Genomic DNA, 23,347 nt, shown 5'->3' on the forward strand with positions numbered 1-23,347 from the left:
TCTTTACCTTTATTTTATATAATGAAAGTTTTTCAAATGACATTTGCCCTGATTCCCACCTTTCCTTAGAAAAGTTTCCTTGGGGCACCTGGGTGGCTCAGTCGGTTAAGCATCTGCCTTCGGCTCAGGTCATGATCCCAGGGTCCTGGGATCGAGCCCCGCATCGGGCTCCCTGCTCGGCGGGAAGCCTGCTTCTCCCTCTCCCACTCCCCCGGCTTGTGTTCCCTCTCTCGCTATCTCTCTGTCAAATAAATAAAAATAAATCTTTAAAAAAAAAGAAAAAGAAAAGAAAAGTTTCCTAATTACATATACAGATAGGAAAATTTTGATGTATGATAATGACTACCACATTAGTATTTTAAATTTCCTACATTTTCATATATTTGTCTACCAGTCCATAATGTATTTAAAGTCACTCTGTTGCTTTTTGTAACTGTATCCCCAAAGAATCCCATGCTATTACTGTGGTTACTCTTTAAACCATTCTTCTTCCACTGGGTCATCTCTGATACACAGCCATGCAGGTGGAAAGTCTAATTTAAATACTTCTTGCTGAGTCCTCTGTAAAGGCCACCACATGAATGCTAATTGTGGAGCTTCCATGCCTGGCCCACTCAGAGGTATGCAGAAGGGGATCACCAAAGGTGTTAAACGTCAGAGTTTAAATGTGTAGACATGGCAGTAATCAGTGCTTTTCCTCTTAGCTCTTCATGACCCATTAAATCTATTTAGTGAAATCCTGAGAAAATGAATCTACATTAGAGTTTTCCAACCAGTGAACTGTAAGATACAAGATACATTTTAACCACCATACACCTGTTTTCTTCTCCACCATTTTCTTAGTGATATGACTATGGATCTACTCTTCTTTTTCTTTTATCTCACTTCCATAGTCTGGAATAGAGAATGTACAGAATTTTCCTCTCCATAGTACAATTTTCATCGGGAAATATCACTTGAGACCGGTCCCTCGCTTTCATTTGGTCTAATATGATGGTACTACATGTTATTGGGACTCACGACATACCATCTGGTCTGTCCTGTGCAAAGGTAAAAGTCATCTGGCCACAACTCTCAACACACAGCTGGCGCAGAGTTAAAAACCAAACAAACTGGTTTTGATCATTAAACTTTGATTATGTAAGATGTTAGCATTGGAAGTAGCAGGTTGAAGGATATACAAGAACTCTTTGTCAGTTTTGTAACTTTTTCTCTAAGTTTAACCTTATTTCAAAGTAAAAAAAAATTTTTTTTTTAAGATTTTATTTATTTATTTGACAGAGAGAGTCACAGCGAGAGCAGGAACACAAGCAGGGGGAGCGGGAGAGGGAGAAGCAGGCTTCCCGCCGAGCAGGGAGCCCGATGCGGGGCTCGATCCCAGGACCCTGGGATCATGACCTGAGCCGAAGGCAGACGCTTAACCGACTGAGCCACCCAGGCGCCCCCAAAGTAAAAAATTTTAAGGAAGCCCTCTAAAACCCTACATTTTTGCCTTGTGTACCTGGCCTGAAGTTCACTAATACTTCACTTTAGCTGAAATAAATGGCCTGAATTTCATAAATAATTCACTTTAATCTTGCACTAACTTTCTTAACTGTTTCTCCTCATATCCTCAGCTCCTGATGACAGTTAAGCCCGAGATTCCCTTCTACCGTTTGACGATTGATGCTGTTCATCAGTTTCTGAATTCTGTCCTCTTTTCTTAAGAACCATTTATTTTTGGATCATTCAGCCCACTTATCTGATATAGACCCCAGGATCCTTCCCAAGATATAGGTTAGGCTTCCTGGACTCACAACAGGACTTGCCAAGTTAGTCTTCCAGATAGCTACAGTGGGTACCCCACCTTCTAAGTTTGTAGATGTTCCTCATGGAAAAGTGAGCATGGGCAACTTCACCTCTTACCCTCCTCCTCTCAGACATATTGCTGTTAGTTCTCTTGCCAAAGTCAGAACTTGGCTCTGAGAGGTTGACCTCTGGTCTATTTCCCATTGGCGCTTAATCCCTGAGCCATCCTGACCAGAAGAGGGAGTAGTTACAACAAGGAATCTTCCAGCTCAGTCATTAGTAGTCTTCTCAAACTTCAACTGTTTGCTTAGTCTGTTCAAAGGGATCCCTGCTCCAGTTTCCCACTTGACATCAACTACTATACTAAATTCTTACTGTTTAAAGTTTAGGAGTAGTGACTTTTTATCCTCATTTTTTGAAGTAATATATGCAAAGGAAAATTTTAAAAACTAGTCACCCATAATTGTATCATGCAACAAAAAAAGAGATAGCAACTGGGATATATATATATATTAGAGTCATAATATATTTCAATGTATCTTTATTTTCTGGTATTCTTTTCAATAAAGAGTATCTACCAGAAACCTATATCAAACCTCCAACATCATGCACGAGAGTTAACATGCCCTTTAATGTTGGGAACAACTCAAGGGTACCTGCTATCATTGCTACCCTTTAAAATTGTGTTGCAAATTTCTGCCAATGTAAGAAGACAAAAATAAAAAAAGAAATAAGATGATTTAATTTTGGGAAGGAAGAGGCAAAACTGGTATTTATAGATAATTTTCAGAAAATGTGAGGTATAATAGATTGAGAAACTATTAGAGAACACATTTTGATGACTTTAACAATTTTGACGGGGTACTAGTGGGCTATTTTGTAAGCCCCGCTGTTTTTGTCTCATATTTTGCTCATGATTAGATTGGACTTCTGGGTTTGGAAGAGGAAGACCACAGGGTGGCTCAGTTGGTTGGGTGTCCAATTCTTGATTTCAGCTCAGGTCTTGATCTCGGGGTTGTGAGTTCAAGCCCTGCAATGGGCTCCATGCTGGGTGTTGAGCCTACTTAAAAAGAAAAGAAGAAAAGAAAACACAATGAGAAACTATTAGGAATAATGAAAAAGTTTAATAAAATCCACATACACGATCAAAATCAATTGTTTTTCTTTATGCTACCAACAATAAAACAAATAGATTTTAAAACTCCCATTCCCCCCAAAAATAAAAAATAAAAAATAAAAAACCCATTCCCAGTAAGCACAAAGAACTCTTTAAAATACAGGCAATTAAGGGCGCCTGGGTGGCTCAGTCGTTAAGCGTCTGCCTTTGGCTCAGGTCATGATCCCAGGGTCCTGGGATTGAGCCCCGCATTGGGCTCCCTGCTCCGCAGGAAGCCTGCTTTCCCTCTCCCACTCCCCCTGCTTGCGTTCTCTCTCTCTCTGTGTCTCTCTCTGTCAAATAAATAAATAAAATCTTTTTTAAAAATACAGGCAATTAATAATAACATGATATGTGCAAGACTTGCATAAGAAAACTGTATTAGTAAAATACACAACAGGGGGCCTGAATAAATAGACATATTACAGATCAATATTGTCAAGGTATAATTACCTCAAAATTAATCGATATGAATTCTGTACAAATTCCATTAAAATCCTGACAGGATTTTTCAAGGAATTTGATAAGCTGTTTCTAACATTTGCCTGAAAGTAAATGAGCAAAAATTACCATGAAAATGTTGAAAAAGAGCAGTAAGGGATTCTTTGTCTTGCCACAGAGCAGAGATTTACTGTAATTTTTGAAATACAATTTTGGCATGTGGATCGACAAAAAAATCAGTAGAGCAGAATAGATTCCAGAAAAAGACTCCCAAATATATGAGAATTTAATACATAATCATATTGGCATTTCAAAGCAATGGGGGAAAGGTATTGGGATAACTGGTTTTCCTTAGCAGAATAAGAATTTAGGGGCCTACCTGAAATCATATGACAAAATAAATTCTAGATGGCTAAAATCCTTAACAGTTAAACAGAGAGAGAAGAAAAAAAAAACAACTATGAAAGTTAAAAAAGAAAATATAGGTACAGTTTTGTATCATCTTTTGTGTGGGGAACATGTTACAGGTGAGGTTCTCCAAAAATCAGGCTCTAAAATGATTAGTGTGCAAGGGAGCTCTTCACATTCAGTATTTATGGAGGAAGAGAAGGGATTAGGATTAAGGAAAGAAGCTGGGCTGTGACACAATAAAAATAAGGCCTTGTTCCACCCCAGAGAGCTCATCAGGTGCTATGGGCCCAAGTTAAGGTGAGGGCATTGGGCCTTTATAGCCCCACACCCTCCTGGCATTGGGTGTAGGCTGACCCCAGATGAGAGTAATTTCCAGGGAAGGCTAACAGCTTCAGTCCTGAGAAGATCGCATTTGTCCAGTGCACCATCCACACTTGAGCAGCTTGGATCAATTTTGTCCTATAAACTGAGAGAGCAGCTCCTCCAAATCCTGTGAGTGTCCTTTCTTGGGGAAAGCTTATAAAGGGAAGATTAGTGGAATGACCTACAGCTTCCAGCACTGCAGCTGGTCTTGAAGTCATAACAGATACCCAGTGTCTCCTTCTTCTCTTTCCCATTTCAGATTCCCCATATCCTTCACTAGCACCTCTGCTAGTCTGTATGGCTTACTTGGTGAGGTGACCCAGACCCTCATCTGAGAGTCTGAGCCTCTGATCACCATGTACTTCTCATGCCATGGCTATTATACTTGTCATTTATCCTCAAAACTGAATAAGGGAATAGTAAGAGAGGCTTGACTGGAGCATCTTGCAATGCCAGAAAATAAGAAAGTGTTCAAGGAAAAACCCACAGTGATGGGGATGTGTCAAAGACTTGGAGCCGACTGAAAGAACTACCTATGGCCATAGCTGGAACAATTGGAGAAAAAAAAGGTAGTACTGGATTATTTATTTTTTTTAACATTTTATTTATTTGAGAGTGAGGGAGAGTGAGAGAGAGGCCACGAGCAGAGGGGAAGCAGGGAGCCTGATGCAGCACTCGATCCCAGAACCCTGGGACCATGACCTGAGCCAAAGGTAGACACTTAACTGACTGAGCCACCCAGGTGACCAAGGTAGTATTGGATTATAACCTGAAGTTTAAAATAAACATCTATGAGCCCACGTTGATGTAAACAGATTTTTTAATAAGTAAATTGGGGAAAAGAGACAAATCTCCTTTATAGAAGAATTCTAAATAATTTATGTATTCTACTCCAAAGAAGGTGGAGCATAACTCCCTATTCCTTATATACAGGTTGCGAATAGTGACTTCCTTCCAAAGAGTACTGTATGGAAAGGGGAAAAAAGAGTAGCTTTTCAGTGGAGAAAACTGACAAACAGTACTTAAGTCAGGTGATCAAGGTTAGCCTCAACTCTGATAAGTCATGTAGAAAGAATGGACCCTGGCTCTTCACCTCTGTGGTCTTCCTCTTCCAAACCCAAAAGTCCAATCTAATAATGAGCACAACATGAGACAAAATTGAGGGGGGCACTTTACAAAAGAGCCAACTGGTACCCCTCAAAACTGTCAGGGTTATCAAAACAAGAGAAGTCTGAGAAAGTCCTAGCCCAGTGAAGTCTGTTGACTAAACATGATGTGGCATTCTAGATGGGATCTTGGAACCAAAAAAGGACATTAGGTAAAAATTTAGGAAATCTAAATAAAATGTGCCATACTAATGTACTATGTTGATAATGGGAAACTGAGTGGGGTGTATATGTGAACTTTCAGTACTATCTGCAATTTTTCTGTAAAGTTTCTATAAAACTAAAGCTATTCTAAAATTAGAAGTTTAATTATTTTTATGTATGTATGTATTTATTTATTTGTCAGAGAGAGTGAGACAAGCAGGGGGAGTGGCAGGCAGAGGGAAAAGCAGACTCCCTGCTGAGCAAGGAGCCCAATGTGGGGACTTGATCCCAGGACGCTGGGATCATGACCTGAGCTGAAGGCAGATGCTTAACCTACTGAGCCACCCAGGTGTCCCTATGTATTTTTTTTTTAAAGATTTTATTTATTTATTTGACAGAGAGAGACACAGTGAGAGAGGTGGGAGAGGGAGAAGCAGGCTTCCCGCCGAGCAAGGAGCCCAATGTGGGGCTCAATCCTAGGACCCTGGGGTCATGACCTGAGCTGAAGCAGAAGCTTAACGACTGAGCCACCCAGGCGCCCCTGTACTTTTTTTTTTTAAGATTTTATTTTTGAGTAATCTCTACACCTGACATGGGGCTCAGACTTACAACCTTGAGGTCAAGAGTCAGGTGCTCCACTGACTGAGCCAGCCAGGCACCCCTCTGTTTGTATTTTTTTTGTAAAAATGCTCAAAGAATTACCTTGATAAACATGGTCTTTAGTGGATATTAACCAACCATCAGATAAAAATACACAATAGCCCCAAAGGTGAAAACAATATATTAATTTATTTCCAAGATAACAACATGGACCATCATTGCAAACAAGGACGGATTTAGTAGCTTCAGCCATCCCCATGGGCTAGCGGAAACCCACTTGCCCAAACACTACAATCTTCCAATATTAAAGTATTTAAGAGACACAGAGATGACCAGCAACAGACATGTAAACATCTTCTATTCCAAAAGAGTTCTCGTTCTAGATGAGAAAGATCCAGTGTAAAACATTTCTTCTCGGGTGGGGTCATTTAAAGAAGTTGAAAAAAAAAGATGATTCTTAGACTCCACCATTAGCTCTGGGTGTGTTCCCTACGCTTCAAGCCTTTACCACTCTGTGCAGCTCCATCTTTTTCAGTAGCAGGGAAAAAAGGCTTTATTTCAAAGGCATTCCCTTAAATACGATTAACATTCAACAGGCACAGTCACAGAAAAAAAAGAATAAAAATAGTGTGAATTAAAAGGTATCATTAGTTGTAGTAACTTTTTTTTTTGTTAGAATAAATAAATATTAAGGAACTCAATGGATTTAGGAGTACAAAAGTAGACTTCACATTTTTCTGAGGTGACAGCACATTTTCTCATATTAACACTGAGACCATTCTTAAAACCTACCCTCTCTGTTATACTAAATATGGCTTTATTTCACCTTCTCTAAATATTCTCAGGAAACTGAACTGAGACCAGTAAGAACATCCCAATCCTCAGAGAATTCATTTCCTCATGCTTATTAACAATTTCTCTAAGCCTCACTTACTTCATCTGCAAAATGGAGGTAATCATGTGAGCCTCCCAAGAGTGCTGTAAGGTGTTAATGCAATGAGCCATAAGGGAGCTATTCGGATGCCTACAACACAACAGGATTTAGCTTCTGTCTATTCCTTCCTTTCTCCCTTTGGAATGATCTCTGATTTAGACCTTGATTTCTTTTTTTTTTTTTTTAAGATTTTATTTATTTATTTGAGAGAGAGAGAACGAGTGGGAGGGGGGGCAGAGAGATAGAGGAGAAGTGGACTCCACAGTGAGCAGGGAGCCCGACATGGGGCTCAATCCCAAGACTCCAGGATTATAACCTGAGCTGAGCGCAGACGCTTAACTGAGCCACCCAGGCACCCCTAGACCTCGACTTCTAATTACTCATATTCTTGGCCTGATATCCCAGTCTATAACTCTGCATATGAATGCATTAAAATACAAGCAATCCGTGAGATTCTCTAGAGCAGCCTTTCCAACGTTGATGCTATGACCAAGAATTTTAGAGTGAAAAAGCTTCTCTCTTCATTTTCTCCTTGTGTCAAATCGGTCTGGTATACAATAGGCACTCAAGAAATATTTATTGACTGCATGCTGAGTGAATGAATTGGATAAAGGATAAGGGGTAAGTGTAAGCACAAGGGATAAGTGACACAGTGGAAAGCTCTTAAAAATCTAGGCACTCTTATCAGCACTAAGCATTGTAAAGCTACTCAGAGAATACTCTCTGAGAATAAGCTACTCAAAATCCTCTGGAGTCCTTAAAGCCTTCATGGTGTAGAATTTGGACTCCATTTTGCAGGTAAGATCACTTTGGTGGGGGTGGAGGGTGGTGACCGAAGAGGAAAGTGATTCATTCTGAGGTTAGAGATCTGGGACAAGATTCATGCAATAACACCTCTCTTCTAGAAATATCTTCATTCTGTGGGAACGTTTCAGCGTTCTCCATGGAAAGCAATGGTAGAGGGACTAGTGAGCATTCTGACACACCACAAGAAATGTCCTGTTTCCCTGCGATTCCTTTGCAGAAACAGGAGGTAGTGGCCGCATTCTATACAGGACTTCAGACACAGTAAACTGGGAAGGCTAGTGTTGAAACCCGGGAACAAGATCTAGTTCTCCCTTCTGGTAGCTCAAGTTGTAAAGGAGATTGCTGAGTTGCCCAGAAAGTTGTTTCTATGCCTACGTGTGGCTGAACAAAGAGGAGTGGTGTCCACGGATGTGTGGCTATAGATCCGTCATAGAAGATTCCTTCAAAGAAACACAATTGCTATTTTCCTAAACAGTATTATCTACAGTTCTCCTTTTCATGAGAACATTTCTCTATAATGAGTATCCGGTGCAGAGGTCTGACATCAGTTCAGTTGATCACTGATCAGAGAGTTAGCCTGACGCAGAAGGAGCATCAGGAGGCTGCCATTGTGGCCAAAATGCCAGCATGGCCCTGTGCAGCCATTCCGATAGCAGAGTTCACAGTGTCCAGTGGATGGCTGGCTGCACACAGAATAACATGGCCAGGTCCTGCAGCCATAACCTCGTTCTGGCAACGATTCACATAAGCAAGGCAAAGTTCTCTCACAAAGAAAGGCTCTTCTTCCCAGCTGCAAGCGCCCGTCGAGCCCATGTTACAGTGGATCAGAAATACCAGCTGGGCTGTATTACTGTTTCACTCTGATTTAGGGTTCTTTCTCGAAGCCTCAGTTCGAGGCATTCCACGGTGAGGGGGTACGTGGAAAGCTCAAACTTGTTAGCAAAGAGGCTGGGTGAATTAATCAACCACTTCAAGTCTCCGTTTCCATAGATACAGATGCCGTGGACATAGTGGCCTGCAGAGGAGAGAACAAGAGACAGTCAGAACATGCTGGTTTTCCAAAGTTGGGGGTAGTGAGGCTGCCCAGCCGTAGAGTCTTGCCTGCCTACGGAGTAGCTAAAAGTGTGCCATGTGCTACAGGATTTGAATGAAACAGGATCGTGTAGGCCCAGCCCACAAGGAAGTTAAGCTCTTTATAGGAAGACAAAGGGAACACAGAGGTACTTAAGTAACAGGAGAGTGAAATAATACAAAGTGAGAACATAATAGGTGTCACAGGACAATTCGTGTATTATCAAGTGAGCGTGATGGATGAGAGAGGTTCTAGAAGTGTACAGACGGGACAGGTCTTGATGGGTTGAACTGCTCAGGCCTGTTCTGTGAGCCTCTCCAAGTGCCTACTTTTATCTCCACTTAGGTGAGAATGAACCTCACTGATAGGACATGTCAAGACTCAACTCCTCACCCACCTCCAAGTCCCCCTGGGTACTTCTCCTCCTTTTTCTCACACCCCACATCCAATCTGTCAGCAACTGTGTCAGCTCAACCTTCAAAATACTAACAGAATTTGACCTCTTTCCACCGCCTCCACCACCATCATCCTGGCCCACACCACCTCCACCACCCTGTCTGACTTGTTACAGTAATAACTGGATTCCAGTGCCTCCACCTTGGTCTGTTAGTATATTCTCAGCACAACAGCCAGAGCGATTGTTCTAAATGTTAAGCACATCGTGATGTCTCCTCTGCTCAAAACCCTCGAAGGGCTTCTCATCTCATGTGGAGGAAGAGCCAAAATGTGAGCAATGGCATTGAAAACTCCTCAGAGTCTGGCCTTTACCTCCCACCACTTGCTCATTCACTTACAACCCTTGCTCACTCGCTTCGGCCACACTGGCTTCCTCGATGGACCCGAGCACACCACGCATGCTGTACCTGAGAATCCACGTTGCTCTTCCTCCCCCCGCCAGCCCCCTTCCACCAGACATCCTGGAGGCTCCCTCTCACACCACACCCCAGGTTATCTGCCTCAAGGCTGTGTTCTCAGTGAGGCCTTCTCTGACCTCTCTTTCCTCCTTCCCTGATTCATCTTCCTCTTGGCTCTCATTACCAACAGATAGCTATGTGTGTCAGTGCCACGGAGACAAATATTTTGTTTATTGACTTTCTTTCCAGATAGTTGTTTATTGTCTTTCTCCCAGGACTAGAACATAAGGTCCAGAAGAGCTGGAACTTGAGACCATTTTGTTCTCCTCTGTGTCTTCTGCATCTGGAACAGTACCTGGTAAATATTAGGAGTTACATTAATAGCTACTGAGTGAATGGATAGAGAAGGATGAGTGGAGAGTTAGTAGAAGCATAGAACTGGCGGTGGGGGCGGGCAGCAGGGGCACAGACGGTGGCTTCATTTGGGGACAATGCCTCTGGAAAAAATGTGCAAAGGTGTGAATTCTCTGCTAGAATCTGGAGTTTGGTTGGGAAGTGGGTTAGAAGAAAAATGGTAGGAAGTTGAACCTCTTTTCTAGAGGTTTCTTGGCATAGAGTAGAATGACTACAGTTGACTGACCTAAAACAAACTAAAGGGCTGGGCCTTTTTTTTATCCCATAAATAGGCAAAGTCTTTGAAGATTTTTGAATGGAAGAATCAAATGGTGAAACGAATTTTAGCTAGATTAATTTTGCAGAGCTTTGCAGGGTACATTAGAAATCAATCATGAGGCCACACTAACAACTTAATGTAAACCAGAGAACTGGTTCAAAGTTAATGGTTGCCATAAGTGGGGAAGGAAGGGTATTAGAAACAGAACAGAGAAGGGCTGACAGGATTTGTGATTAATTTAATGTGCCTGGGAGGAAGTACAACAGAGAGTGGAAACCATGGGGCACAGAAGCCAGAGTTGTGGGAAGTCAGAGGAGAACCCAGGGGGGAGGTGGTGAGAAGTGAATGCATAAGCAGCACGTCAATGCTTAAGAGAATGAAGTGAACAGGAGCGACCGTTTCACGTGGATGGAGTAGAGGCTACACAGACAACTTGGTCTTCCGGCTAGAGGCAATCACTACACACTTGAGAGAGAAGAGAATCACTCCCCACCAGCACAGAGGGCAATGCAGGACGGCAAGAGAGCAAGGGGATCATTTAGGGGAACCTGCACAAAGCTGAGACCCCCAGACCCAGGTTGTGAGGATGGGTAGCTTTTCCTCTCAGAACAGGAAGGAACAATGAGAATGTGTGCAAAGTACCCTGAGATGGAGGAATGGAAATGGCATGACAAACTGGTAAGGGGATTTTGATGGTATGTCTTGAAAGTTCTTCCTCAAGTTGAAATTGTTACCTTTTGAGGGTGGAAAGGCTGTAAGATTAAGAGGTTAAAGCAAGCAGGAAAGATGAAAAGGACACCAGGAAGATAATGAGGTGAATAAAAGAATAAATAGGCAGCCAGGAGAGGAGGGTCTAGCCTCCCTATCGGGGGTGAGTTTGGGACAGTTCTGTAAGAAGTCTCCAGTGATGCTCTGCTCAGGGAAACACAAATGGCATAAAGCAGATGCTGGTAATCGTTATGCATAGGAATGGACCTTGTAGGGTCAAATGGCAGAGGAATCTGGAATGTCGAGTGAGAACAGCATGGGACGGCTGACCCAGTACACAGGCTGGACAGAAGTCCTCAGAAGGAAGCTAGTAGAAGGAAGCAGCTGAGACAGTTGAAACCTTGGCAATCCCAATTTTAAAAAAGCAACCCCATTTCAAACAACAACAACAACTTATTTTAGGTGTGGGGATATAGCAATGAACAAATTGGTCAAAAATCCTAGCCCTCTTGGGAGCTTCTATTCTGCTCTGGGGAGAAAGACAGGAAGATATAAAGTATGTAAGTTGGTGAAGAAAACTAGTAGACTGACAAAAAGACTGTAATCAAAGGAGGAAGCTCCAAGTTCAAGACCACATCTAGGTGGTCCCGTGATTCTAAGTGCTAACAGGGCCTTATAGAGTGTGTACACATCCACGGGTTTAGGACAAATCCTATTACTCACAACCAAGGGGGAAAGGTCCAGATTGGACTCCTGACTTGCTGGTTTGGCATGTACTGTTCTGCATCCTCTGGGTTCTTTTTCTTTTCCCTATCTAGTGGTTTGGGGGACAAACTATTTTTCTGCTCTGCACTGTACAAGGCTTTCAGATATTCATGGCATTACAGGTGCTAAGAGAAGAAAAATGAGACATTTGTCTGAGAGGCTTGGGCTGCCCAAGCTTTGTACCCTAGGTAGGTCCCTGGCTCGGGGATACTCTCATGGGCCCACCTGTCATGTGATAAGTAAAGATCCCTCTAAAAATGCAAACCTGACTAGCCTATATCTTCTCTATGGGGTAGGGCCTGGACACAGGTGAAGACAAGGAGACTGAGGGTAAGGCTCTACGGAGGGGCGGGGGTTTGGTGACTGATGCAGTGGGACAGAAGCTTCTGTGCGGGGGGCTGGAGCCACAAAGTAATGATGTCACATGGGTCCTGCTGTGGAGGCTGAAGTTCTCCCGAGTTACAGCTGGAAAGGAGGTGGAGAAGCAGATCAGAGGATGACCACGGTGGTCCTCGAGGGAGGGTGACAGGGTTATGGGAGGACTTTGGGGAAGGCAACACATCTCAAATATTGAGACCCCAACTGATGGTGATGGTCTCTCTTCTAAAGAAGACTTAGGACATCCAAAAGCAAAGCAACCTCCTCTCCACCTGCCTCCTTCCACCAGGAGGTCAGGCCACAACGAAATGCAGGCAGGTGGCACGGGCTGTCCTTTGGGGACAATATGTTGGCTGATTAAGGTAAAGACATGAATACACTAAAGAGCAGACTATACAGTGACATGAGGATATTGCCATCTGCAGCACAAGGGGATGCTCAGAAAGACAGGTGAAGGGGGTGGAGCGTAATGGAGAGCTGCAAAGAGGCAGCTATTTGGAGGTTTTCCTCTGAAATATTAAGTGTCAATGCGATGGGCCAGAGAGGGAAGCCAGAGACTGCAGGTGGATGGACTGATGGACAAGTGGAGGAAGCAAAGCTTTGTCACCACAGGGAACAAAGGGGAAACCCTCACACTTGCTCTTTCACTTAACCACTCGCCCACCTCCTGTTATGGGCTGAATTGTCCCCCTCCCCAAATTCATATGTTGAAGTCCTAGCCCCCCATACCTCAGACTGTGACCATATTTGAGACAGAGCTATTCAAGTTAAAATGAGGTCATACAGGATGGGCCCTAATCCAGTATGAGTGGTGTGGGTATAAAAAGAGGAGATGAGAACTCAGATGCACACAGAAGGAAGACCATGTGAGGCCACGGGAAGAAGGTGGCCATCTGTGAGCCTCTCAGGAGAAACCAAATCTGTAGCCACCTTGCTCTCTAACTTCTAGCCTACAGGAGTATGAGGAAATAAATTTCTGTTGTTGAAGTCACCCAGTCTCTTGTACTTGGTTATGTTAGCCCTAGTGAATGAATACCATGCTCACTATGTATCAGGCAAGAATCTCAATGGAATGTAGACCAGGGCTAATGAAAGCCCTTCTTTATAAAGTTCTATAGAAATGAAAACTACTGGGGCGCCTGGGTGGCTCAGTCGGTTAAGCGTCTGCCTTCAGCTCAGGTCATGATCCCAGGGTCCTGGGATCGAGTCCCGCATCAGGCTCCCTGCTCAGCGGGGAGTCTGCTTCTCCCTATGCCTCTGCCTTCCCCCCCGTTCATGCACAAGCACTCTCTCAAATACGTAAAGAAAGAAAGAAAGGAACTATCTCATTCTTGTCCGTCTGGAGGAGAAATATCTTGTTAGTGTTGCCTGCCATCATGCCAGAGCTGCAGCAAATACCTCTAAGCCAGCTGGAAGCTTGTCCGCGGGGGGGTGGGGGGGACCAGAGGCTGGTGTGAGAGGCAGGGGTGGAGGTCCAGCTTGCTCCGTGGTGAGACCATGACATCACGTCTCATCCTGACCACTTTCCCCTCCTAACCGCTGCACTCCCAAAAGGAACAGAAAGAGGAGTAAGTAAGAAGAAAGCAGAAACTAGCAAGAAAGTATCATCATAAGTTGAGCCCACCCACTCGGTAGTCAAGAGTCGGAGAACATCAGTGAGATAACTTCATGTCATGTCATTTCTCTTCTCTTTCTTTCTTTCTCTCTCTCCCTTTTCCTTCCTTCCTTCCTTTCTTTTTTAGCAGGTTCCATGTCCAGTGTGGGGCCCAGTGTTGGGTTTGAACTCATGACCAAGAGCTGAGCTAGGATCAAGAGTTGGATGCTTAACCAACTGAGCCACCCAGGCACCTCCCTCCTAAATTTACAAAGTCTTGAAGTCTCTAGCTACTCCAAGAACTCACAGATTGTTCTAAATACACCAGCCGTTCTCTCCATGAGAACCCCTGTATTTCACAACGACCTTCATGCCAACGCCAACAAGCACTCAAAGTATGGCCTCAAAGTATGGAATCAGTGGCTCACCATGGCAGCCTCCATGTTTATCTTCCATGTCAATCCACTTGACAGCCCTGAGGTTACCGGTCCACGATGCGTTTGGCATGGAGCCAGGGACACCTGCAATGTTGATAAAGAAGAAAAGCAGAAATGAGAACCAAGAAAGAAGGGTGTCATTTCATCAATGAAGCCTCCAAGTTATGCTTATGTTTTTGGTAGATTATCTTTCATGTTAGATTTTCCATCGTCGGTGTGCAAAACCTCAAAAGCTTACAGTGTGAATAGTTGGTGGTTATGAACCTTGCCTTGCCACCATTAAAAAAATATATATGCATAATTTTTTTGGTCATAATGTGTGCCCAAGCCTGCAAAATAGAGTTTAAGAGATACCACAGCATGAAATCATAATGCAGATGGAAAAGTTGGGGGATTTGAGGTTATCTCTCAATGGCCTTCAACTGAATTTACTTTCAATCCTAATATTACAGCTTTTTAAGACTTCAGATGACTTGTAACTTAAAATGAAGCTCAGAAAACCAGCTACTCTATGTGCTAAGCACTAATAAGTGAGAGCCCTTTATATGAAGTTGCAATATTCAGCATACAGAAGGGAAATATCTTGTTCACTACTTATAAGCTCAAACAAATCCCTTAACACTCTATCCTTTTTAAAATTTTTTTTTTTTTACAAGCAATCTCTATACCCAGCATGGGGCTCGAACTTATGATGCCAAGATCAAGAGTCCCACACTCTATTGACTGAGCCAGCCAGGCCCCCCTGACACACTATCCTTTTTGTTAAAGTGCTTCTTGAGCATTTGATGTTGCCAAGCATTGTGCTGGGCCCTGGGGAGAGCGAGAGAGAAACAAGATGATTCTCCAACACCCAGTGAGGATAAACTGTTGACCCCAAGCAGTAAGTTTGATCTTTGCGTTTCTTGGAGGAAGATTGGCGCGCACTGACCTACCCATCTTCTCTATTTCTTTCAGCTGTTCTTTGGCCCAAAGTTTAGTGGCTGATCCATTAACTAATGAGTTATCTAATTCACCTTTAAAATGTAAAGAGCCTTAAAAAGGGGAGGAGGGCTTTAGGTCGCCACTAAGCTAGGGCTTTTCCACCTTGGCATTACTGACACTTTATTTTTGCATATTTTAAATATTTATTTATATACATTTATATTTTTATTTTATTTTAAACTTATTTTATTTTATTTACATTCAATTAATTAACGTACAGGGCATTCTTGACACTTCAGACTGGATAATCCCTTGTGGTAGGGCCGGTCCTATCCTGTTGTTGATATTTAGCAGCGTGCCTGGACTCCACCTACCAGATGCCAGTAGTATATAGCCCTCAGCTGTGATAATCAAAAACATCTTCAGGTGTGGCCAAATGTCCCCAGGAGGGAGGGTGGTTGGGCAAAACTGCCCCATTTGAGAAACGCTGTGCTAAACTATTTTTTTTAAGATTTATTTTAAGATTTTATTTATTTATTTGAGAGAGAGAGAGAGAAGAAACAGCATGAGAGAGGAGAGGGTCAGAGGGAGAAGCAGGCTCCCCACTCGATCCCAGGACTCCGGGATCATGACCTGCGCCGAAGGCAGTCGCTTAACCAACTGAGCCACCCAGGCGCCCCTAAGATTTATTTATTTTAGTGAGAGAGAATGAGAGAAAGAGAGAGAGAGCATGGGCGGGAAGGGTAGAGGGAGAGGGAGAGAGAATCTCAAGCAGATTCCCTGCTGACATGGAGCACGATGTGGGGATTGATCCCAGGACCCTGAGATCATGACCTGAGCCAAAATCAAGAGTCAGACATTCAACCAACCCGAGCCACCCAGACACCCCTGTGCTAAACCATTTCAAATAACCCTCTCCATCTCAATAAATTTTGGATAAGTCAGAGATTAAAGGGTCCATTTAATCCTATAGAGTAGAGTAGTTTTACGCCAAGATTTCCATTACTGGAAAGTAGGTATATGGGAATCAAAGGTAAACGCAACAAAAGAACTATTTTGTTTTATAAGAGCTCCAACAATTTTCACCAATGAGCAATACAATCTGAACATAATTTTGATGTAATGGCACCACGCTCATGACATCTGTACCCAGACTGTAATAGTCCTTTCTCAGAAGATCCAGTAGGCAGAATAACGCCCCTCCCAATGACATATATCCAAAGAAGTCTGGATTCTAATCACTGGAACCTGAAATTATGTTACGGGGCAAAATGGACTTCAGTTTGCTAATCAGCTAACCTTAAAATAGGGAAATTATCCTTAATTATCCAGGCCGGACCAATGCAATCACAAGGGTCTTTAACAGTGGAAGAGGGAGGTGATGAGCTGGTCTTTTTTTTTTTTTTTTTTTTTTTTTACCATTTGAAGGTAGAGGAAGGGGCTAAGGAACATGGGTGGCCATTAGAAAAGGCCCAGACCCTACAGAAAGGAACAGAGCCCAGCCAACGCTTTGGTTTTAGTCTGGTGAGACCCATGTCAGACTTCTGTCCTACAGAATTGTAAGATAATACATTTATGTTGTTTAAGCTGCTAAGTCTGTGGTAGTTACAATGGCAAATAAAAAACTAATATACATACTAATGAGAAAAAAAATTACCTAGGATGATAGATATTTTTTAATAAGAAAAAAAAACTGGACAAAACCAATACTTTTCAAAAATTTTAACTGGATTAGGCACATAAACATGTTTCCTCTTTAAGAACATTAATAAAAATGTGCATTTTCAGAAGAAAAAAGCTCTGTTCTTTTTCCCTGATGTCACATGACAATTATATGATGATCTAAATCAAGAATTGTACCAAGGTCTCCCAACTAAAATTAAATTTTGCACAGCGTTTCCTGTAAATGGCATGAATTCTTACCCCTAAGGGCTTGCTATAAGACAGATTCTTTTTCTCTTCTCGCTGCCAAACTTGTAAAGTTTGCTTATAAATATTGAGTAGTCCCCAAGAAAAATACCATTTATTAAGCGATATTTCTTCCTATTGCTTTGATTTGCATTTATTACTTTAAAAATTACTTTAGCGCTTGCTTTCCCAAGAGAAGCTTCTTTATTTTGTTCTTAGTACACATTTTAAAAGAATTTAGAATAAAACTTGCCTTGGTTAAGTTGGGGGTGGGGGGGAGGGCACTCCAGAAAACAAAGAGATAATTTGGTATATTTACTTGTGTCTACAAGATTAGCTGACATGGATGTAATTTTTACAAGTCTATTTTGATGAAAAGCTACAGCAGAAGAGTGTGAAGAACATATTGCCCTAACAAAATGTCCCTACCCTCCTTTACATGAGTACATTTTTTAAAGGACAAGATATTTTTTTCCTCTTTCATTCTGCACCAGAATCGGCATGTTCACAAGATCCCCAGAGCATCCCGGCACGTAATCAAGTCTGAGAAGCTCTGGGCTGTAACCAGCATTTGAGTAGACCTCTCAAATCACCTTCTTTTTTTTTTTTTAAGATTTTATTTATTTATTTGAGAGAGAGAATGAGATAGAGCGAGCATGAGAGGGGGGAGGGTCAGAGGGAGAAGCAGACTCCCTGCTGAGCAGGGAGCCCGATGCGGGACTCGATCCAGGGACTCCAGGATCATGACCTGAGCCGAAGGCAGTCGCTTAACCAACTGAGCCACCCAGGCGCCCTCAAATCACCTTCTTGAAGACCATCAGCCCACCTGGCGTGGGGAAAAGCCGTGTCGAGCAGAAGACCGGTCCTCAGGGTGCCTTGAACTCACAGCACTGGGCCCACGGGGGATTCCCAGTCAATGTTAATGGAGTGAATGGGTGTGGCGTGCAAGGGTTGCCCAGCAACTCAGTCTTCAGGGGTGATGGTAGGACCACTTAGATTGTGTGTGGCTAAGACAGGCCTGCTTGCCACCTTGGTTTCCCAACAGGTCACTGTACTTGCAGGTGTAATCATGCTCTACCTCTCAGTATGAAAAGTATTTATTCTCCTCTCTTAGCCAAGGCCAACCTGTTTCAGTTTGCCCTACAGCAATTGCTTAAGCGGCCATCAATCACCTATTTGCCACATCGGTCCTGCCTGGTACAGCTAGCTTTGGGAGGTGTTAAAAACCCTCAACAAGACTTCTGGAGACAGCTCAAATATCAACTCAATGTGAATACTTTGCAGGCATCGCTTGATTATTATTGTGAGGGGATAATGGCAAGCAAGAGATTGAATGGTCTAAATGTACCGTGTGCCCACTATGCAGTAATTTAATGTGGCTTGGGTTAAAACACACGTGGAGACCCCAAAGCTAGATCCCATCCCAACCCGGATGCCCCTTCTACTTCCTAAAAGTATCTACTAAGCATAATTTTCTCCCAGAGATTGACCTGCGGCAGACGCCACCCTCACCCCACCTCACCCCCATGCCCCCGTGGAACACACTGGCCTTTCCCCTGGGATTGGGGAACTTAGTTCTTACCCTAGCTTTGTCACTAACCAGCTGTGTATCCTGGAACCATCATTTAAGGCCACAGAGACTCACCTTTCAAATGAAGTGTAGAACAGATCAGTGATTTCTCAACCGTTTAGACTGCAATCCACAAAAAAACAATTTACGTCATTGTAGGAGCGCAAACATACATAAAGCCAACAAAAGTTTTACAGACGCCTTAGGCTTATTACGTATGGTGCACTTGTTTATTTTGTGTTATCTTCTCATATTAAAAATACTGGTCAAAGCCTACTAAAGTGATTTCTGGATCCACTCGTGGGAAAGCGTGCTCTTTTAAAAATACTGGACTGGATGACTGTGTTTTTTTTATTGCTGTTATGATTATGATTATTCTTACTTGTCAGGATTCTAGGAGGGTAGTTATGAGGTATATGGATAAAGTCTACCCTCAATTCACAGTGTCCTAGGAAGGGTCTCTTTTGCATTATTTCTAGGATGGGGCAAAAAGAAGACACTAATAGTACTGGAGAAACTATTTTAAACTATAAACTCCAATTCTCTCATTTGCTCTTCATAGGCTTATTTAAACAAAAGATTTGAGATAAGTTTACAGAGTAACCAAGAATGTTTTTCTTGGAGCTTAGCCATTATTAGTCAAATAACTGCATTTGTTGAATTAATGAATACGGTTCTTTGAAATGCAAGCTTTATTTATATTGACTTGACTTTCTTCTTACTGTTCTCACACAGTGTAGTCCTCATTTTGGGAGACCTACATGTGGTAACGAAGTCCAGCAATTGCTTATTATTGAAGCTCAGATATATACTTTTTAATTTATTGAACAAACGGGGCGCCTGGGTGGCTCAGTTGGTTAAGCGACTGCCTTCGGCTCAGGTCATGATCCTGGAGGCCCGGGATCGAGGCCCGGGATCGAGTCCCGCATCGGGCTCCCTGCTCGGCAGGGAGTCTGCTTCTCCCTCTGACCCTCCCCACTCTCATGTGCTCTCTCTCATTCTCTCTCTCTCAAATTTATTGAACAAACAAGGGATTTTGTTTTTAAGTGTCAAAAGCCAATGCTGATGCTCACAATGCTCACAAATTAATGGTGGTGCCGTAAATTGGTATAACTCTGGAAAATCAATTTGGAAATATGCAGGGAAAGCCTCTATAACCCCCAATTCCCTCTGGCCCTTTAAACCAATAGCTTCAAAATGAGCTAAGCTAAGCCTAAGTATCTGTATGTGAAGATGTTCCTTTTGACATTATTTATACATGATTAACAGCACAGGCTTTGAGGTCAGAGTCCACATTTCAAATCCTTATCTCGGCTATTACTGGTTGTGTGACCTCGAACAGTTACGTAATCTCTTTAAGCTATCACATACTAACCTTCAAAACGTTACAGGGTTTTGTTCATGTGAAATAAGATAACGGATGTCTTGTGCTTAGCACGGTGCCTGGCACACTTCCCTAAATAAATGGTTGCAAGCATAATCCCTCTATTAAAGTCACGGGGACAGCTGTAGCTGTGGAAGAGACTGCTTTTTTTTTTTTTTTTTAATTTTTTTATTCTTATGTTAATCCGCTTACATTACAACATTAGTTTTAGATGAAGTGTTCCATGATTCATTGTTTGTGCACAACACCCAGTGCTCCATGCAGAATGTGCCCTCCTAAATACCCACCACCAGGCTAACCCATCCTCCCACCCCCCTCCCCTCTAGAACCCTGTTTGTTTTTCAGAGTCCATCGTCTCTCATGGTTCGTCTACCCCTCCGATTTCCCCCGCTTCATTCTTCCCCTCCCGCTACCTTCTTCTTCTTCTTCTTCTTTTTTTTTTTCTTAACATATATTGCATTATTTGTTTCAGAGGTACAGATCTGAGATTCAACAGTCTTGCACAATTCACAGCGCTTACCAGAGCACATACCCTCCCCAGTGTCTATCACCCAGTCACCCCATCCCTCACACCCCACCCCCCACTCCAACAACACTCAGTTTGTTTCCTGCGATTAAGAATTCCTCATATCAGTGAGATCATATGATACATGTCTTTCTCTGTTTGACTTATTTCACTCAACATAATACCCTCCAGTTCCATCCACGTCGTTGCAAATGGCAAGATCTCATTCCTTTTGATGGCTGCATAATATTCCATTGTATATATATACCACATCTTCTTTATCCATTCATCTGTCGATGGACATCTTGGAAGAGACTGCTTCTTTACTATAACCAGAAGCAAGTTTACCAGCCTCGATCGCTTCTCGGCCTTTTGGCCAAGATCAAGTTTACCAGCTTTGGCAGTACCGACATTTGGGCGGCAATGACATTCTCATTGCTGGGGGGGCTGACCTGAGCCTTGGAGGATGTGGAGCCTTTATCCACTAGATGCTAGTAACAGTCCCCATACCTGTCCCATCCTCCTACCTCCTACCCCCCCACACCCCATGACAACCCAAAAATGTTTTCAGATGTAGCCAAATGTTCCCTGGGGAGCAAAACTGCCCCGATTGAGAACATTAAACTGTACATTATTAATAAAATCATGTGCAAATATTTGCATGTAAAATGAACTTTTTTTTTTTTAGTTTGCAAAAACTTCTTTAATGTTACTGCTTTTATATTTTTCATACGTTTATTTATGTACCTCTGAGGCTTCCTGGCTTTGCTGACTTAGTCATTGTACTTGTGAATATTCTAAGAATAATTCAACAAAAGACATAGAAATGCACAATGTTCAGTGGTGATTGGCTTTACCAACCAAAAAAAAAAAAAAAAAAAAGGAAAATTACCTAGTAAGTGGGAAATGCGGTGTGAAGGAACTTGTAGCCCTTTTTTCTCACTGTAATTGGGGTCATGTTTAGCAATAAAAAGGTCTATTTTTGTTTTTACCTACAAAGTTGTTCATTAATCACTTAGGACTTTTAACGCATGAAATTTACTAAAAGAGATCCTGTCTTGTTTCTTATGGATGTTTTCTAGAGTTCTGAGTCTTTGTGATCATGGCATAGTATCCTTAAAAAACGACACCCCTGCATTTACCTCTAGTAATTGTCAACAAATTGATTCTTCTTTGGTTGTAAAAGGAAAAGATGAAATGAGTAAAGGAAGAAAAACCCAGAATTTTAGACTCAAAGGGATTTTAGAAATTTTAATATGCTTTACTATTTTAATATATTCCTTCTCATTGGCATGCTGTGTAAATTTAAGTGAATTGCCCAGGAGTGTGGACGTCCTTAATAATTTACTGATTTTGTTTCAAGATAATTTACTCAATTATTCAAACAGTTTTCTTGAATGTTTCTTATGTTCTAGAGTAGATGTTGAGGGTAAAGCTATGAATGAGATGTTCTTGGAGCTTTTGGCCTAGTGTATCCAGAAGGGTTTATATTTATTAATATTTCTACTAGCAGCCCAGACACCTCTACTCAAGTCTTTCCCTGACAGTCTTCTGGTGAAGAACAGGGAAGGTCAGTGACACGTGTAGAAAGGTCGAAAATCTCTGACCCAGAGCAGTTCAGATTTCAATACAATCCTGACCTAAAGGCTGACCTTGACCCATTGACCAGCTGCCTACATTTCTCTTTGGCTGCTTATCACCTTTAACTCTTCTCAAACACTCCTTTATTCATGGCACATTTTTCTGAGATGGTGAAGCCCTTCAGTTTTACCACTTCCAGGCTTGGAGGTTGTCAACTTGCCTTCCTTTCTTCCACTAAACCATGACAGTTTTCAAAATCCTTCACCTTTGCAAGGAACCCAAATCCACTCATTAATCGCTTCCAGCTACGACTTCACCATTTTGTGCAGTACGGGAGCCCCCAACTGATTTCCAATCTACCGGTGGTTCTCCCTGGCTTATAATGATGTTGCTTCCCTTTGCTGGCATGGTCGTAATTCAGGGGCTTCACATCTCTCGCCAGAGACTACTCTGACTGCCTCCAATCTGTCCACTTTATTGGCGATTCCACTAGATGGCTTTTTCTATAATCAGGGTTGACCTTGTTTACCTCCTATTTGGGGGGGTGTGCAGGATTACTTTGAACTGTCTGCCCCATGTCTGTTTCTTCAAGCCACTTTGAGATGCTTACCCATCAACCACTCATCCCCCAACAAATGAAAGCAAATTCAGACTTGCCATCATCTCAAACCTCTCCCAAGGGGGCCCATTCTGCCTCTTACTGGAATTCTCACTCCTCACACCATTGCTCATTTTACATTGCTGCTTCTGATCCCCCTGGACCCAGTTTAACACTTATCTCCTCCCTCAAAAGCTTGACTCTCAACCGGCATTTTTAACTTTTGGCTTCAGACTGTCACTAATCAAGCAGCTGGCCCCAGCTAGCTCCTCAGAATGGAAACCCTGGCTGAGACCAGCAGTTCACTGCTAGAGTTCACATTCTGGCCAGGAAGGTACCAAAATACTGACCATGACAACAAAAGGATCATTGCAATCTCGTCTCCCAGGCTACAAACAGAAGACGGGCAGCTCATAAGCCACATCTGATCGCAGGCTTATTTGGTTTGACCCTCATCAAAATGGGGGTTGAACACTGAAAAAAAACAGAAGGTTCCCCACAGAACTTTGGACTGCCAGTGTCCAAATAATTTGGACACTTGAGAACAATTCACTGGGGCTTTAAGAAGCCAGGAACTCTCCTGATGCCC

At 42.6% G+C, this 23,347-nt stretch overlaps 1 protein-coding gene across 4 annotated transcripts in view; it reads right to left on the minus strand.

Moving 5' to 3' along the window:
- Positions 1-1,315: 1,315 nt before the first annotated feature.
- The window catches only part of LOC123837467 (N-acetyllactosaminide beta-1,6-N-acetylglucosaminyl-transferase), a 63,677-nt gene continuing 41,645 nt past the window's right edge, over positions 1,316-23,347 (minus strand). For 2 of the 4 annotated variants that reach the window (XM_045866388.2, XM_045866387.3), the window contains exons 2-3: positions 14,283-14,375; positions 6,240-8,825 (exon numbers count right to left, since the gene is read on the minus strand). In XM_045866388.2, coding sequence (XP_045722344.1) covers positions 8,635-8,825; positions 14,283-14,375 — 284 coding nt within the window. In that variant the 3' untranslated portion in view covers positions 6,240-8,634. Of the gene's footprint in view, positions 2,849-6,239; positions 8,826-14,282; positions 14,376-23,347 lie in introns of those variants that run through there. The other 2 variants (XM_054505738.2, XR_010413504.1) reach the window with 2 other exon arrangements.

The sequence above is a fragment of the Mirounga angustirostris genome, unplaced genomic scaffold (assembly GCF_029215605.1).
Source record: "Mirounga angustirostris isolate CCGP_5_RB_7025 unplaced genomic scaffold, mMirAng1.0.hap1 SCAF_8, whole genome shotgun sequence".
In the NCBI taxonomy this organism is placed as follows: Eukaryota; Metazoa; Chordata; class Mammalia; order Carnivora; family Phocidae; genus Mirounga; species Mirounga angustirostris.